Source organism: Oncorhynchus gorbuscha, linkage group LG01 (genome assembly GCF_021184085.1).
Source record: "Oncorhynchus gorbuscha isolate QuinsamMale2020 ecotype Even-year linkage group LG01, OgorEven_v1.0, whole genome shotgun sequence".
NCBI classification, from domain to species: Eukaryota; Metazoa; Chordata; class Actinopteri; order Salmoniformes; family Salmonidae; genus Oncorhynchus; species Oncorhynchus gorbuscha.
This window is the reverse complement of record NC_060173.1, coordinates 20,715,405-20,730,161: the sequence shown is the minus strand read 5'-3', so window position 1 is coordinate 20,730,161 and position 14,757 is coordinate 20,715,405. Positions and strand designations below refer to the sequence as shown.

Here is a 14,757-nt window from a genome sequence, read left to right as displayed (position 1 = left end):
GTTATCTTCCCCATCTTGGTGACAACATCCAGGAGCCCGTATGGGCCTACACTAGAGGTCGAAACGTTTATGATTTTTCAAAGCCGATACCGATTTATTGGAGGACCAAAAAAAAAGCAGATACCGATTAATCCATTTTTGTTGTTTGTTTTTTGTTGTTGTAATAATGACAATTACAACAATACTGAATGAACACTTATTTTTATTTAATATAATACATCGATAAAATCAATTTAGCCTCAAATAAATTCTGAAACATGTTCAATTTGGTTTAAATAATGCAAAAACAAAGTGTTGGAGAAGAAAGTAAAAGTACAATATGTGCCATGTAAGAAAGCTAACGTTTAAGTTCCTTCCTTGCTCAGAACATGAGAACATATGAAAGCTGGTGGTTCCTTTTAACAAGAGTCTTAAATATTCCCGGGTAAGAAGATTTAGGTTGTAGTTATTATAGGAATTATAGCACTATTTCTTTCTCAACCATTTGTATTTCATATACCGTTGACTATTGGATGTTCTTATAGGCACTTTAGTATTGCCAGTGTAACAGTATAGCTTCCGTACCTCTCCTCGCTTCTACCTGGGCTCGAACCAGGAACACAACGACAACAGCCACCCTCGAAGCAGCGTTACCCATGCGGAACACGGGGAACAACTACTCCAAGTCTCAGAGCGAGTGACGTTTGAAACGCTATTGGCGCGCACCCCGCTAACTAGCTAGCCATTTCACATCACATCGTTACACCAGCCTAATCTCGGAGGTTGATAGGCTTGAAGTCATAAACAGCGCAATGCTTGACGCACAACAAAGAGCTGCTGGCAAAACGCACGAAAGTGCTGTTTGAATGAATGCTTACGAGCCTGCTGCTGCCTACCACCGCTCATTCAAACTGCTCTATCAAATCATAGACTTAGTTATAACATAGTAACACACAGAAATACGAGCCTTAGATCTTTAATATGATCGAATCCGGAAACTATCATCTCGAAAACAAGACGTTTATTCTTTCAGTGAAATACGGAACCGTTCCGTATTTTATCTAACGGCTGGCATCCATAAATCTAAATATTCCTGTTACATTGCACAACCTTCAATGTTATGTCATAATTATATAAAATTCTGGCAAATTAGGTGGCCCAAACGGTGGCATATACACTGACTCTGCATGCAATGAACGCAAGAGAAGTGACACAATTTCACCTGGTTAATATTGCCTGCTAACCTGGATTTCTTTTAGCAAAATATGCAGGTTTAGAAATATATACTTCTGTGTATTGATTTTAAGAAAGGCATTGATGTTCATGGTTAGGTACACATTGGAGCAACGATACGCACCGCATCGATTATATGCAATGCAGGACATGCTAGATAAACTAGTAATATCATCAACCATGTGTAGTTAACTAGTGATTATGATTGATAAAAAATGTTTTAAGTTTAATGCTAGCTAGCAACTTACCTTGGCTTACTGCATTCGCGTAACAGGCAGTCTCCACGTGGAGTGCAAAGAGAGGCAGGTAGTTAGAGCGTTGGACTAGTTAACTGTAAGGTTGCACGATTGGATCCCCTGAGCTGATAATGTGAAGTTCTGCCCCTGAAAGAGGCAGTTAACCCACCGTTCCTAGGCCGCCATTGAAAATAAGAATGTGTTCTTAACTGACTTGCCTAGTTAAATAAAGATTAAATAACGGTGTAACAAAATCGGTGTCCAAAAATACTGATTTCCGATTGTTATGGAAACTTGAAATCGCCCCTAATTAATCGGCCATTCTGATTAATCGGTCGACCTCTAGCCTGCACACAGTGAAACACAGGAAGTTTGAGTCACAAACCCCGTTAGTAGTGAGTACATCAGAATGGGAACAGCTTGTGTTGAAATCAGCCTTTACAACTGAGTGAGAGTTCTCACGAAGGAAGCTTGGTTTAGGAAGATTTTTCCCTGGTGGGGGATAGTTCATTTGATGAGTATGTGTGAGATAGGGAGTGGGAAGAGCACAGGAAAGTAAAATGAATGTTCTAGTCCAAAAGTGACCTCTATCCACTACCACCACCTCTTCTGGGTCCTCATTGATCAAAGGTGTGTGCACACAAAAAATACTCAAAACCTTTGCTTGTGCCAGTTTTTCCGCAAAGGTTGGTATTCAAATTTTGAGCTTGATGTGAGTGCATATTTTCACGCTACTCTCAAGCCATGTGTGCACACAACTTCTAGAAGGTTGATCAACTGTATTGCAAGCAAATAGGATTATTGTTTTTTTTGAGGTGTTTGCTCAAATTGTAGTAATGGTAAGCTAATATAAACACAATCATGTATTGAGAAACAAAATATTGAACGAACAATTTGTCTTTTGTATAGATGTGTGGGTTTAACATTTACTTTTAAATTGTTCGAAAGGACAATCAGTCTTGTAAGAATGCGCAGTCACTGTACCATTCTGCCCACACCTGTACAGAAATGTTGATAAAATTTGCCATGGCACTGTCTTTTAGGAACTATCATGGCCCAGTTCCAACATTTCCAAATCATACAGAAAATTAGGGTGTTTATGTTACCATAAAAGGTGAATGGAGGGTGTTTTCCAGGTGGGGTTGTAGCTCTTGTTCACTACTGAACAAATATAATATGGGTCTGATTTATCAATGAAAACATGCGACAGATGGGCAAAAAAGTATTTAGTCAGCCACCAATTGTGCAAGTTCTCCCACTTAAAAAGATGAGAGGCCTGTAATTTTCATCATAGGTACACTTCAACTATGACAGATAAAATTAGGAAAAAAAATAGATCTGCATGGAGGAATGGGCCAAAATACCAGCAACAGCGTGTGAAAACTTTGTGAAGACTTACATAAAACATTTAACCTCTGTCATCGCCAACAAAGGGTATATAACAAAGTATTGAGATAAACTTTTGTTATTGACCAAATACTTATTTTCCACCGTAAATTCATTAAAAATCTGATTTTCTGGATTTTTTTTCTCATTTTGTCTGTCATAGTTGAAGTGTACCTATGATATAAATTACAGGCCTCTCTCATCTTTTTAAGTGGGAAAACTTGCACAATTTGTGGCCGACTGAATACTTTTTGCCCCACTGTATATGCTGCGTGTGACAGTTTGATCAGTCCCAATAATTTGTGGCGCATGCACATCCTAGAATCTCCACCTACACCAGAATTTAGTAAGACATTTACTCACTGTTGATATGTGAGCTCCCTGCTCTTGCTCCATCAGCACTACCGGGCCAGGCACCAGTCTGCCTGTGATTGGGGAGAGAGGTTAGGACTGATCCAGTTTCCGCACCCGGGCTGGCCATATTGGGCTGGACAGCCACTGGCATCTCGGGGGTGGCTGTTTGGCTCTGGCCTTTCACGGAGCTGCACTTTTCATCCACACTCGTTAAACGCTCCGGCGGAGCTGGAGAGGGGGGTGGTGGTGTGTCATCAGAGGATTGGGGAGGGGGGGGCTGCAGCTGTCTGAACATGCACACTGCTCTTTCAAGATAAGCTATTTTCATTCTCATTTTCGCTTGTTGCGTTGGCACTCACCCTTGCCCTGACTCCTTGTTTCTATGCAACTTGAGCGAGATCTGAAGGGTTCCAGATTATTCAGACAAATCTGACCCAGAACCAACATTTTATTTACCAGCATCCAACTTAGAACAATGATACAAACTAGGGATCCACCGATATATCGGTGAACATATTAGAATCGGCCGATATTAGCTAAAAATGCCAACATCGTTATCGGCCTGATATCTAGTTTAACGGCGATGTGCAAAACCGATGTCAAAACTGACGTGCATACCTATATAACACAGATTAGAACATCTTTGTATATAATGAAGGGACATGACGTAATGACGCTACGTAAAATTCTGCGCTACTCGTGCAACACTGCATTCTTAACCTAGCCCACAATGTCTGCTGTATGGATCGAGCAGTCAACAAGTTGAGCAGTCATTTGAATGAGTAAGATCATTTCAACGAGACAACTCAATGGCGAAATCCATAGCCCTTGACAATCAACTGTTCTCTATCATGGGTGATGTTGGCTTTCGCCAACTGGTTGAGCACCAGTACACTTTTTTTGGGGGGTGGCACATTTTTTCAGATGTTGCACGACTGGAGTAACACAGTAATAGCGTCACTGCTATTAGCATCACGACTGACATTTGGACCAGTGATATCAGCCCCATGAGCATGCTGAGTCTGACAGCACAGTGGGTCATCGAGGATTTCCCACTAAGGAAAGTCTTATTGCATGCTCATCAATATGCTGGTTGTCATACCGCTGCTGCAATTTCAATGGCATTTGCGAACATGTTTGAAACTTGGAAAATGAACATGCTAGCTCCATTCAAACAACTGGCTCGAGAAATCAGCCCATCAACTGTGCCTGCAGCAGATGTGATACCCTCTGTCAATGCATTGAAACGCCTGCTCAACAAAACTAACAGGGATGTAATCAAATGTGCACAAAATTTGAGAAGCTTTATGTGCATATGGAACATTTCTGGGATCTTTTTTTCCAGCTCATGAAACATGGGACAAACACTTTACATGTTGTGTTTTATATCATTGTTTAGTGTAGTATTTGTATTCTAATGAATGAATGAAACAGTTGCCCATGACAGTTTGCCCCGGCAACAAAACTGCCCACACAGGCTGTGAACAAGCGATTCGGTGGCATTTTCTCTTTGCTGTGTCACCACCATGCTCAACGCTATGTACAAGGGCCGCTACTTCGATGCAGACAAGAAACAGGGTTTTTGTGAAATGTTACATACACAGCTGGACAAGATGGAAAAAGTGACAGACACAGTGACAGTGCGCACCGAGGAAGAGAGGCCACGGGCAGAGAGCTGAAACTTCACTGCTTGATATGTATGATGAAATCCTGGTTGAGAATGAAACGACTGAACAAATGAACAACGAAACAGCACAGCAAGTAAGTGATAGAAATAGGTTTTTGATTATGTTTTACTGGTAATGGGGACATACGTAAATGCCAACAAAATAACTTTTTAGTGTGTGTGTAACCTTTTCTTTAACAAGGCACGTCATTAGGAACAAAATCATATTTACAATGACGTCCTACCCAGCCAAACCCGGATGACGGCTGGGCCAATTGTGCGCCGCCCTATGGAACTCCCAATCACTGCCGGATGTGATACAGCCTGGATTCGAATCAGGGACTGTGGTGATGCCTCTTGCACTGAGATGCAGTGCCTTCGACCACTGTGTGTGTGTTAACTATTTAACTGTACTAGAATGCTTAAAAGGCCGCTAAAATGTTTAATATCAGTTATCGGTATCAGGTTTTTTTGGCAAGGAAAATATAGGATATCGATATCGGTGCGTCACTAATACAAATCCACTCAAATGCAACCAAAATGGCTTTCTTTTCGCATTTCTTTTTCCTCGAACTACTACGGTATGGCAGCTTGAATTATTTCATGATTATCACAATGGACAGCCTACTTTTCTTAACTTTAAGGACAAGGATTTGGAAGTGAGTGAGTAATGGTGCTGCTACAGTGCCTTGCGAAAGTATTCGGCCCCCTTGAACATGGCGACCTTTTGCCACATTTCAGGCTTCAAACATAAAGATATAAAACTGTATTTGTTTGTGAAGAATCAACAACAAGTGGGACACAATCATGAAGTGGAACGACATTTATTGGATATTTCAAACTTTTTTAACAAATCAAAAACTGAAAAATTGGGCATGCAAAATTATTCAGCCCCTTTACTTTCAGTGCAGCAAACTCTCTCCAGAAGTTCAGTGAGGATCTCTGAATGATCCAATGTTGACCTAAATGACTAATGATGATAAATACAATCCACCTGTGTGTAATCAAGTCTCCGTATAAATGCACCTGCACTGTGATAGTCTCAGAGGTCCGTTAAAAGCGCAGAGAGCATCATGAAGAACAAGGAACACACCAGGCAGGTCTGAGATACTGTTGTGAAGAAGTTTAAAGCCGGATTTGGATACAAAAAGATTTCCCAAGCTTTAAACATCCCAAGGAGCACTGTGCAAGCGTTAATATTGAAATGGAAGGAGTATCAGACCACTGCAAATCTACCAAGACCTGGCCGTCCTTCTAAACTTTCAGCTCATACAAGGAGAAGACTGATCAGAGATGCAGCCAAGAGGCCCATGATCACTCTGGATGAACTGCAGAGATCTACAGCTGAGGTGGGAGACTCTGTCCATAGGACAACAATCAGTCGTATATTGCACAAATCTGGCCTTTATTGAAGAGTGGCAAGAAGAAAGCCATTTCTTAAAGATATCCATAAAAAGTGTTGTTTAAAGTTTGCCACAAGCCACCTGGGAGACACACCAAACATGTGGAAGAAGGTGCTCTGGTCAGATGAAACCAAAATTGAACTTTTTGGCAACAATGCAAAACGTTATGTTTGGTGTAAAAGCAACACCCTGAACACACCATCCCCACTGTCAAACATGGTGGTGGCAGCATCATGGTTTGGCCTGCTTTTCTTCAGCAGGGACAGGGAAGATGGTTAAAATTGATGGGAAGATGGATGGAGCCAAATACAGAACCATTCTGGAAGAGAACCTGATGGAGTCTGCAAATTTCAGTCTCTCGATGTGCAAAACTGGGGTATCCAAGCGACTTACAGCTGTAATCGCAGCAAAAGGTGGCGCTACAAAGTATTAACCTAAGGGGGCTGAATAATTTTGCACGCCCAATTTTTCAGTTTTAGATTTGTTAAAAAAGTTTGAAATATCCAATAAATGTCATTCCACTTCATGATTGTGTCCCACTTGTTGTTGATTCTTCACAAAAAAATACAGTTTTATATCTTTATGTTTGAAGCCTGAAATGTGGCAAAAGATCGCAAAGTTCAAGGGGGCCGAATACTTTCGCAAGGCACTGTATTGTCAGATCCCAATGGTCTCTTCGAAGGTCTTTATATTAGGGGGATTATTGTGTTGTAATTTCTGTCTAACCATCGCCCAATCGGTATTCCTTGTAACTGCCTAGATTGGTATCAATACAAAGTATATGTTCCAAGTTTTGACCATTTGACACTATAGGAACAGTAGGCATTTGAGAATTAATGACTTCTAGTTGAAGATATTAAGTATGTGACATGAATGGGTTAGAAACAACAAAATTATCCAATGTTGTATTGGAACCCTTGACTAGTTTGCTCCAACTAAATTCACTGCAGTAGATCTCAATATGGTTTTGTTAATACCCAGCCCTCCTTACTATTGTATTGTCATACTAGCATGTCATTGTCTCAGAGATTAATGGCGACACTTTACTAGGTGTGGGAAAACATATGGGACTAATCACTCCTCTCCCCTTCAGCCCCCAGGCATTCAGCGATTACCTGGACGACATCATCAACTACCGCTGGGAGTTGGAGGAGGGGAAGCCTAACCCGCTGCGCCAGGGGCCCTTTGAGGAGCTGGCCCCACGCACGCAGGTGGAACTGCTGCACAGGCTGTGTGACTACCGCCTGGACGCTGCCGACGTCTTCGACCTGCTCAAGGTACTGCACACACACACACACAGAGAGAGTACACCGGTTACCGCAAGTCTGCACCTTGTTTAACTCCTGTTATGACTGTGTCAGAGTTAGCATGGTAAAAAAAATGGATAAACACTTTTTTGTTGTTGTAGTTATGGTGAATTACTGTGATGCCATTTATGGTGACTGGCTGAAGAAGTCCTATCTAACCTGATGAAGTGAATTATGTACAGTAGCAGTCATAAGTTTGGACACACCTACTCATTCCAGAGTTTTTCTTTATTTTTACTATTTTCCACATTGTAGAATAATAGTGAAGATATCAAATCTATGAAATAACGTAGTAACCAAAACAAATCAAAATATATTTGAGATTCTTCAAAGTAGCCACCCTTTGCCTTGATGACAGCTTTGCACACTGTTGGCATTCTCTCAACCAGCTCATGAGGTAGTCACCTGGAATGAATTTCAATTAACAGGTGTGCCTTGTTAAAAGTTCATTTGTGCAATTTCTTTCCTTCTTAATGCGTTTGGGCCAATCAGTTGTCTTGTGACAAGGTAGGGGTGGTATACAGAAGATAGCCCTATCTGGTAAAAGACCAAGTCCATATTATGGCAAGAACAGCTCAAATATGCAAAGAGAAATGACAGTCCATCATTACTTTAAAGACATGAAGGTCAGTCGATGCCGAAAATTTCAATAACTAAAAAAAAAAAAATGTGCAGTCGCAAAAACCATCAAGCGCTATGATGAAACTGGCTCTCATGAGGACTGCCACAGGAAAGGAAGTCCCAGAGTTAAATCTGCTGCAGAGGATAAATTCATTAGTGCTTGACAGTTCAAGTAAGACACATCTCAACATCAACTGTTTTTTTATGTTTTATTTTATTTAACCTTTTTTATTTTACTAGTTAGTTAAGAACAAATTCTTATTTTACAATGACAGCCTAGGAACAGTGGGTGAACTGCCTTGTTCAGGGCAGAACGACAAAGTTTTACCTTGTCAGCTCGGTGATTCGATCTAGCAACATTTCGGTTACTGGACCAACGCTCTAACCACTAGGCTACCTGCCGCCTCCTGTTCAGAGGAGACTGTGTGAATCAGGCCTTCATGGTCGAATTGCTGCAAAGAAACCACTAAAGGACACCAATAAGAAGTGACTTGTTTGTCCTAAAGAACACGAGCAATTAGACCGTGGAAATCTGTCCTTTGGTCCGATGAGTCTAAATTTTAGATGTTTGGTTCCAACCGCCATGTCTTTTTGAGGCACAGAGTATGTGAATGGATGATCTCCGCGTGTGTGGTTCCCACCGTGAAGCATGGAGGAGGAAGTGTAATGGTGTGGGGGTGCTTTGCTGGTGACACTGACAGTGATTTTATTTAGAATTAAGGCACACTTAACCAGCATGACTACCACAGTATTCTGCAGCGATACGCCATCCCATCTGGTTTGCGCTTAGTTTGGACTATCATTTGTTTTTAAACAGGACAATGATCCAAAACACACCTCCAGGCTGTGTAAGTGCTATTTGACCAAGAAGGAGAGTGATGGAGTGCTGCATCAGATGACTTGGCCTCCACAATCACCCGAACTCAACCCAATTGAGATGATTTGGACTGCGAAGTGAAGGAAAAGCAGCCAACAAGTGCTCAGCATATGTGAAAAGCATTCCTTATGAAGCTGGTTGAGAATGCCAAGAGTGTGCAAAGCTGTCATCAAGGCAAAGGGTGGCTACTTGGAAGAAACTCAAATATAAAATATATTTAGATTTGTTTTACTTTATTTTTTTTTTGGTTACTACATGATTCCATACGTGTTATTTCGTCGTTTTGATGTCTCCCCTATAAAAAATTTTAAAAACCTTGTAGGTTTGTCCAAACTGTTGACTGGTACTGTACATTATTAATCCATGCAATGTTTGATCCCAGGGCTTGGATGCGGACAGCCTGCGCGTGGAGCCGTTGGGTCAAGATGGGAACGGTACCCTCTACTGGTACTTCTATGGTACCCGCATGTACAAAGAGGACCCGGTCAAGAGGAAAGCAGAGCAGCTCCGGTAAGAGGGTTGCACCATAGGACATCAGTTGTAGACGTTGAATGGTTTTGCTTGCCTATAATTCACCAATAGAGGTCGCAGTATGTGAACACAATGCTAGCGTATATAACCATGTTTTCTATTTTTTGGATTCTCTGATACTTTACTGTGTGTGTGTGTGTGTGTGTGTGTGTGTGTGTGTGTGTGTGTGTGTGTGTGCATTTATATATGCGTTCTGGTTTTTGTAATGCCGTGACCTATGTAAACAGCAGCACTTCCTACTGCAAATGATGTTTTCTAAGGAAGGACAAAGTGGGCACCAACATAGTTAGTTATTCTCCGTAACTACATGTACTTGTTAGCCTGTTACAGGTAAAAGGCCTGTGTAATTTAAAGTGTGGGCGGATATTTGTTTTTCATGATTTTGTCACCCCACAGTGAAGCCCTTGTGATCAAACCAGCAGAGAAGAGGAAAAGAGGAAGACCACCAAAGAAGAAAGTGGAGGAGATCCAGCTAAGGTGACCAGCAGCAGGGTCTCTCCTTTGTGGTCTCACGTTCTCTCCGCTCTCAAACAAAATGTCTCCAGAGAAACAAATATTTTCACCAGCTTTGTTCCCCAGTCCTTGTTCATGCAATGCTTTGGAGTGCATGGAACCTAACGGGCTGTCCTTTTGTTTCAGTGAGGTGGAGAACGAAGTGAAGAAGGAGAATGGACTGGAAGGTCTGCACTCAGGCACAGGTGAGAGCAAAAAGACAAAGCTATCAAACATGGTCGACTTCTACTCCTGACTAGAGATGCATATTGATGCTGACGATTGGGACTCATGTTGACCATGATGTGTCTGTCCGTCCAGACCGTGAGCGTGGCGCCTGGTCCCTGGTGTGTGACACAGAGGAGCAGTGGGCTAGTCTGGCTGAGAGCATCAAGGACAAAACGTCCCCCCAGGACCGCCACCTCTACCGCATCATCAGCCAGAACTTCCTCCCTGAGATCAGCAGCATGATCGAGCTCAAGGTCAGACGGCTCTCTTCTCTCCTCACTCTTCATTCAGACATTGACTCCAGGAGGCGTTGGGAAGTGGAGGCTGGGAGGGAGGCTGTGTGATGTACCTACAGGTGTGGAGGCGGACTGGTCTCTGGTTGCCCAGAACACCAGCTTCTAAACCCTACAGAGCCTTGGGCCCAAAGCATGTCTGTCTTTCACTGTGGACCAGTTGCCCTGTGTGCAGCTGCTGCTGGCATGACAGTCGGGGCTGGGGACGCTCATTTATCACTAGTTTTTCTTCTGGGGAATGAGACTCGCCTTGGGAGATTGACGCCATGTTTTAACTGTTCAAACGCTGCCCTTTTAAGACATTGCATACTCATTTATCTTTGAGGATACGTAGTTAGACAGTATATCTGTTGCGAGATGAGCACATTCTGATTGGTGGTGGCTGCTATCCCTAGCCCACCATTTCCTAGTGTCCTCTTGTCTGATGACACATACTGGCCCTGTTGCTATAGAAACCCAACACAGCCTGCCCGTCTGTGCCGGTCTAAAGCCCTTTGGCCATTCTGTCGGCATGGGGTCATTCTCTAATGATCACCCGATGGTGACCTGTCCTTCACGGCCAGCATGCCTGACTGGCATCTTTCTGGACATATTCACAGTTCTCAAGCTGCTGAACATTCCCTTCCCACCGGGTGCAGGCTCTGGCAGTACAGAGTATGTGTAGCGTGTGTGAGTGCACACTAACGTGGATTCCTCCAGTTCCCGTCCACAGCCCTGGCCATCACAGCCATTTGGTGGGGGCGCTGATGGGAGGCAGGCGCTCACCTTGAGGTGGGATGGAGCCTCTTGATTTACGGCCCTATGCGCTGCAGTATTGGCGATCACTTAAGTGGCGACACCAGAGGCACTCCATCTCCTGTGTGGTATTAAGTGCTGTGGGTAATGCAGAGCAGAAGAGCCCCGGGACATGCTGGTGCTGCGGTGCAGAGAGAGAAGACTGGGGGATGGGAGCTGTAGCTTATTCAGCACTTTGACACCCCCTCTAGTTGTGGTGGCGGTGGCCATAAGCACCAATGGAGCTACCTGCCTTGCTCAAACATGTTCACATGCTGCTGGCAGGCAGAACTCTAAAAGGGGAAAGGAGCTAGCCCTGGTGGTGTTCACAGGCCCGGTCATCTGATGGGCTCTGACAGGAAGCACCAAGCCAATTCCCTGACATAGATATAGAAACTCCCTAGCCCAGAGGGCTCCGCTCTGACTGCAGCTTCCTTCTGTATTTTTTTTCTTCCATGTTGTAGTCTGTGTATAAATGTTAACGGGTTGTATTCTGTGACCAATTTTGATACTCATGGACAGGATTTGGGAACAAAAAAATAATGTAACTTACTTAGTAATTGCTGCAATATAGGCTTTTTCATGAAGTGGCAATGCTACAATCTGTTTGCAAATGAACACACACAAGAAACAGCCCACCCCCACTCCCCTGGCTTTATTGGTAATTGTTACATTTGATTATTAATATCACGGGGAGCATGGAGGAGTTTGGTTAGTCAGAGACCCCCTGGGTGGTGGGTAGCGCGGTGGGTGTGGTTTAAAGTGGGGTAGTCAGGGGGTGGGGAGGAACAGAGCCTGAATTGCCAAAGGGCATGTGAACCCTCTCCTCACAGCTCTGCTGGAAGAGCAAAGAGGATTCCCCAGGGTCTGCTTGGGTTTTGGCTCCCGTGGAAGCATTACTTGATCAATGCGACTGCGTGTGATTTATTTTTTTACAAGTGTGAATAACGAACCCACTTGTTTGTGTTTTAATCTGGATTATTTTGCCTCTCCAGGAGAATGAGCAGAAGCAGAGGCTGCTGGACCCCACCCCAGTACGCAGCTCTTACCGGCTCTCTGAGAAACGCATGAGCCAAGAGGAGGAGGTGAAACCAGCTGTGTGTTTGTGTGTAGATGGTTCTTGGTGTTCTTAGTGTGTCCTGGCTCCTGTGAGACCCAGTGGACTGATAGTTTCCTGTGTGTCCAGGACACGCTGCAAGCCATAGCTGACGTGGAGCAGCAGAAACAGAGGGATGTGGACATGGACAGGCAGGCCCTGCTGGCAGAGCAGAAAAGAGAGGAGGAGATGCTGCTTCAGGAGGAGCGTCAGAGAGAGGAGCAGGAGAGAGTCAAAGCTGTGGAGGGTGAGTAGTGGAGCTGGGAGGGGTAGACTGGGTGAGGCTCGGAGTGTTACACTAATAGACTCCGGGATCAAAGACGACATGATGGATTCTAAAGGACAGCCAAACTCGCGCACACCTCTGCATTTTTATTGCCGGTACCGTTGCCACTGCCCCTGGTTGTGAATTATACCGGGGTAGGATCTTAATTTGACCTATATTGTCACAGCAAATTAATCCTGCAGCAACAGGATTTTAACATTTAGTCCATAATGTTGCTTGATCGGTAGTTAGGTTATTAGTTGGCTAAAAGTAAGCTACATGAAAAGTACTACTACTCTTAATTAATATAACATGCTGACCACACTGCTCGCGTGTGCGGGTGTTGCAAAATAAATGTACACGCACGTTATTCAATCATTGCACCCGCGTCAACGAGCATCTTTGTAGCCTGTGGTAAAATAGAATTTAGTTCTATTTGTGACACTTGACGGGCTGCAAGTCCTGCCTTTAATCTCATTGGTTTTTAGGAGCATATACCTACGTGGGTGATTGAAAGGTCCACACTCCAGTCCAGTTGGTGGTGATAATGCACCTTAAAGTTGGTTGCCAACCACCATATAAAGTCAGATGAAGCCTGGAGGAGGAGCAACTACTAGATACGTACTTGTTGTACCCTTTTATCTGTGGATTACTTGTCAGAGTAGAGGACCTTGGGCATTTACGGTACAATAACAACCCAATGTTTATATCCCAAAACAAATTTAGCTATCAACACAAGCTAGCTAGCTAAATTGCCATAAATATTTCATGCTTTTCGACCTGTCCTCAAATTAATATAGTTGGTTCTCATTTTGATATTTCTACCTGCGTGTCATGATCGCGTCTGGTGTGAGTGGACAAAATCAACATGCACACGCGGTGTGGTCCGCATGTAACAGTGTGTTACTGTGGCTTTTCAGCCAATTTATGTACATCAAGAAGCTCATCTGCATCTGCATTTATTGCGGTGCAGGAAAATTCTGAGTAGCATAAGTCATCAAATTTAAGATCCTACATCTGTGTCGCATTGGGCTAAGAGTGGGAATGTTGAGCCCTTTGAATCACAGGAGTCTCTTCCTCCGTCTGATGTCATCTGTCAACGGTTAATTAACTGCTGAACGACCCTCATGAATGTATTATAGATGAACAGCAGGACCGGCTGAGTTGCCTGGTCTCGGGTGGATCGGAGCCTCAACCCTCCATCTTTTAATCCGCACAGCAGGGGGCAGCCTTTCATGTTGAAAGATAAAGCAATATGTGCTCCTCTGTCTCATCTTTTGATCAGCTATGCCTGCAAGAAGATGGTTGATGAATCACTCTTCCCCGAACTCCTTCAGTCTCTCGTGATGTTATGCCTGGTTTTTATGGACTCTGCGAACCAGCAGATGGCCGGATGGGCAACAAGTGCCCTTGAAACTGTAAGGAGGCTAGGAAGTACCACTAGCATTGGTGCACTATTCTTTATGCTGTTGTGTGTAATTCATTGTGGTTCCCGTGTTCTGCTGTGTCCCCTAGAGCGAGCGCGGCGGCGGAAGCTGCGTGAGGAGAAGGCCTGGTTGATATCCCAGGGGAAAGACCTGCCCCCCGAACTGCTGCACCTGGAGCCCCACTCACCCATCCAACGTGCCCGCAGGACGAAAGCGTTGTAAGAGCACACTACCACTCAACACTAGAGTACTGGTCATTTATGGAGAGTGTGGATTTGTTTTGAAAATGTTCTATCTTTTATTGCAGCTATGAAATTGATGATGATTATACAGCGTTGTACAAAGGTAAAGTAAAATAATATGCCCCGTCGTCTATGCAATCATCATTGTATCATATCTGTATGTGTGAAGCATATTGACCTGCTGCAGATTCTTCTGGACAGTTAGCCAGGATGGTGCCTCTATTCTGACTACAACTGTTCTCCACAGTGTTGGAGGCCCTGAAAGCCCACAAAGACTCCTGGCCTTTCTTGGAGCCTGTGGATGAATCCTATGCCCCCAACTATAATGAGATCATTCAGGTGAGCGA

At 43.7% G+C, this 14,757-nt stretch overlaps 1 protein-coding gene across 5 annotated transcripts in view; it reads left to right on the top strand.

The window, feature by feature from the left end:
* The window catches only part of LOC124034511 (cat eye syndrome critical region protein 2-like), a 48,487-nt gene that overhangs the window by 22,880 nt on the left and 10,850 nt on the right, over positions 1–14,757 (top strand). For 4 of the 5 annotated variants that reach the window (XR_006838579.1, XM_046347829.1, XM_046347807.1 and 1 more), the window contains exons 3-12: positions 7,351–7,534; positions 9,445–9,572; positions 9,990–10,070; positions 10,233–10,291; positions 10,407–10,567; positions 12,376–12,477; positions 12,567–12,723; positions 14,257–14,386; positions 14,476–14,513; positions 14,658–14,749. Coding sequence is in view for 4 of the 5 variants with exons in the window: in XM_046347829.1 (XP_046203785.1) it covers positions 7,351–7,534; positions 9,445–9,572; positions 9,990–10,070; positions 10,233–10,291; positions 10,407–10,567; positions 12,376–12,477; positions 12,567–12,723; positions 14,257–14,386; positions 14,476–14,513; positions 14,658–14,749 (1,132 nt within the window). In the remaining variant the exon portion in view is untranslated. The remainder of the gene's footprint in view (positions 1–7,350; positions 7,535–9,444; positions 9,573–9,989; positions 10,071–10,232; positions 10,292–10,406; positions 10,568–12,375; positions 12,478–12,566; positions 12,724–14,256; positions 14,387–14,475; positions 14,514–14,657; positions 14,750–14,757) is intronic. The other variant, XM_046347837.1, reaches the window with a different exon arrangement.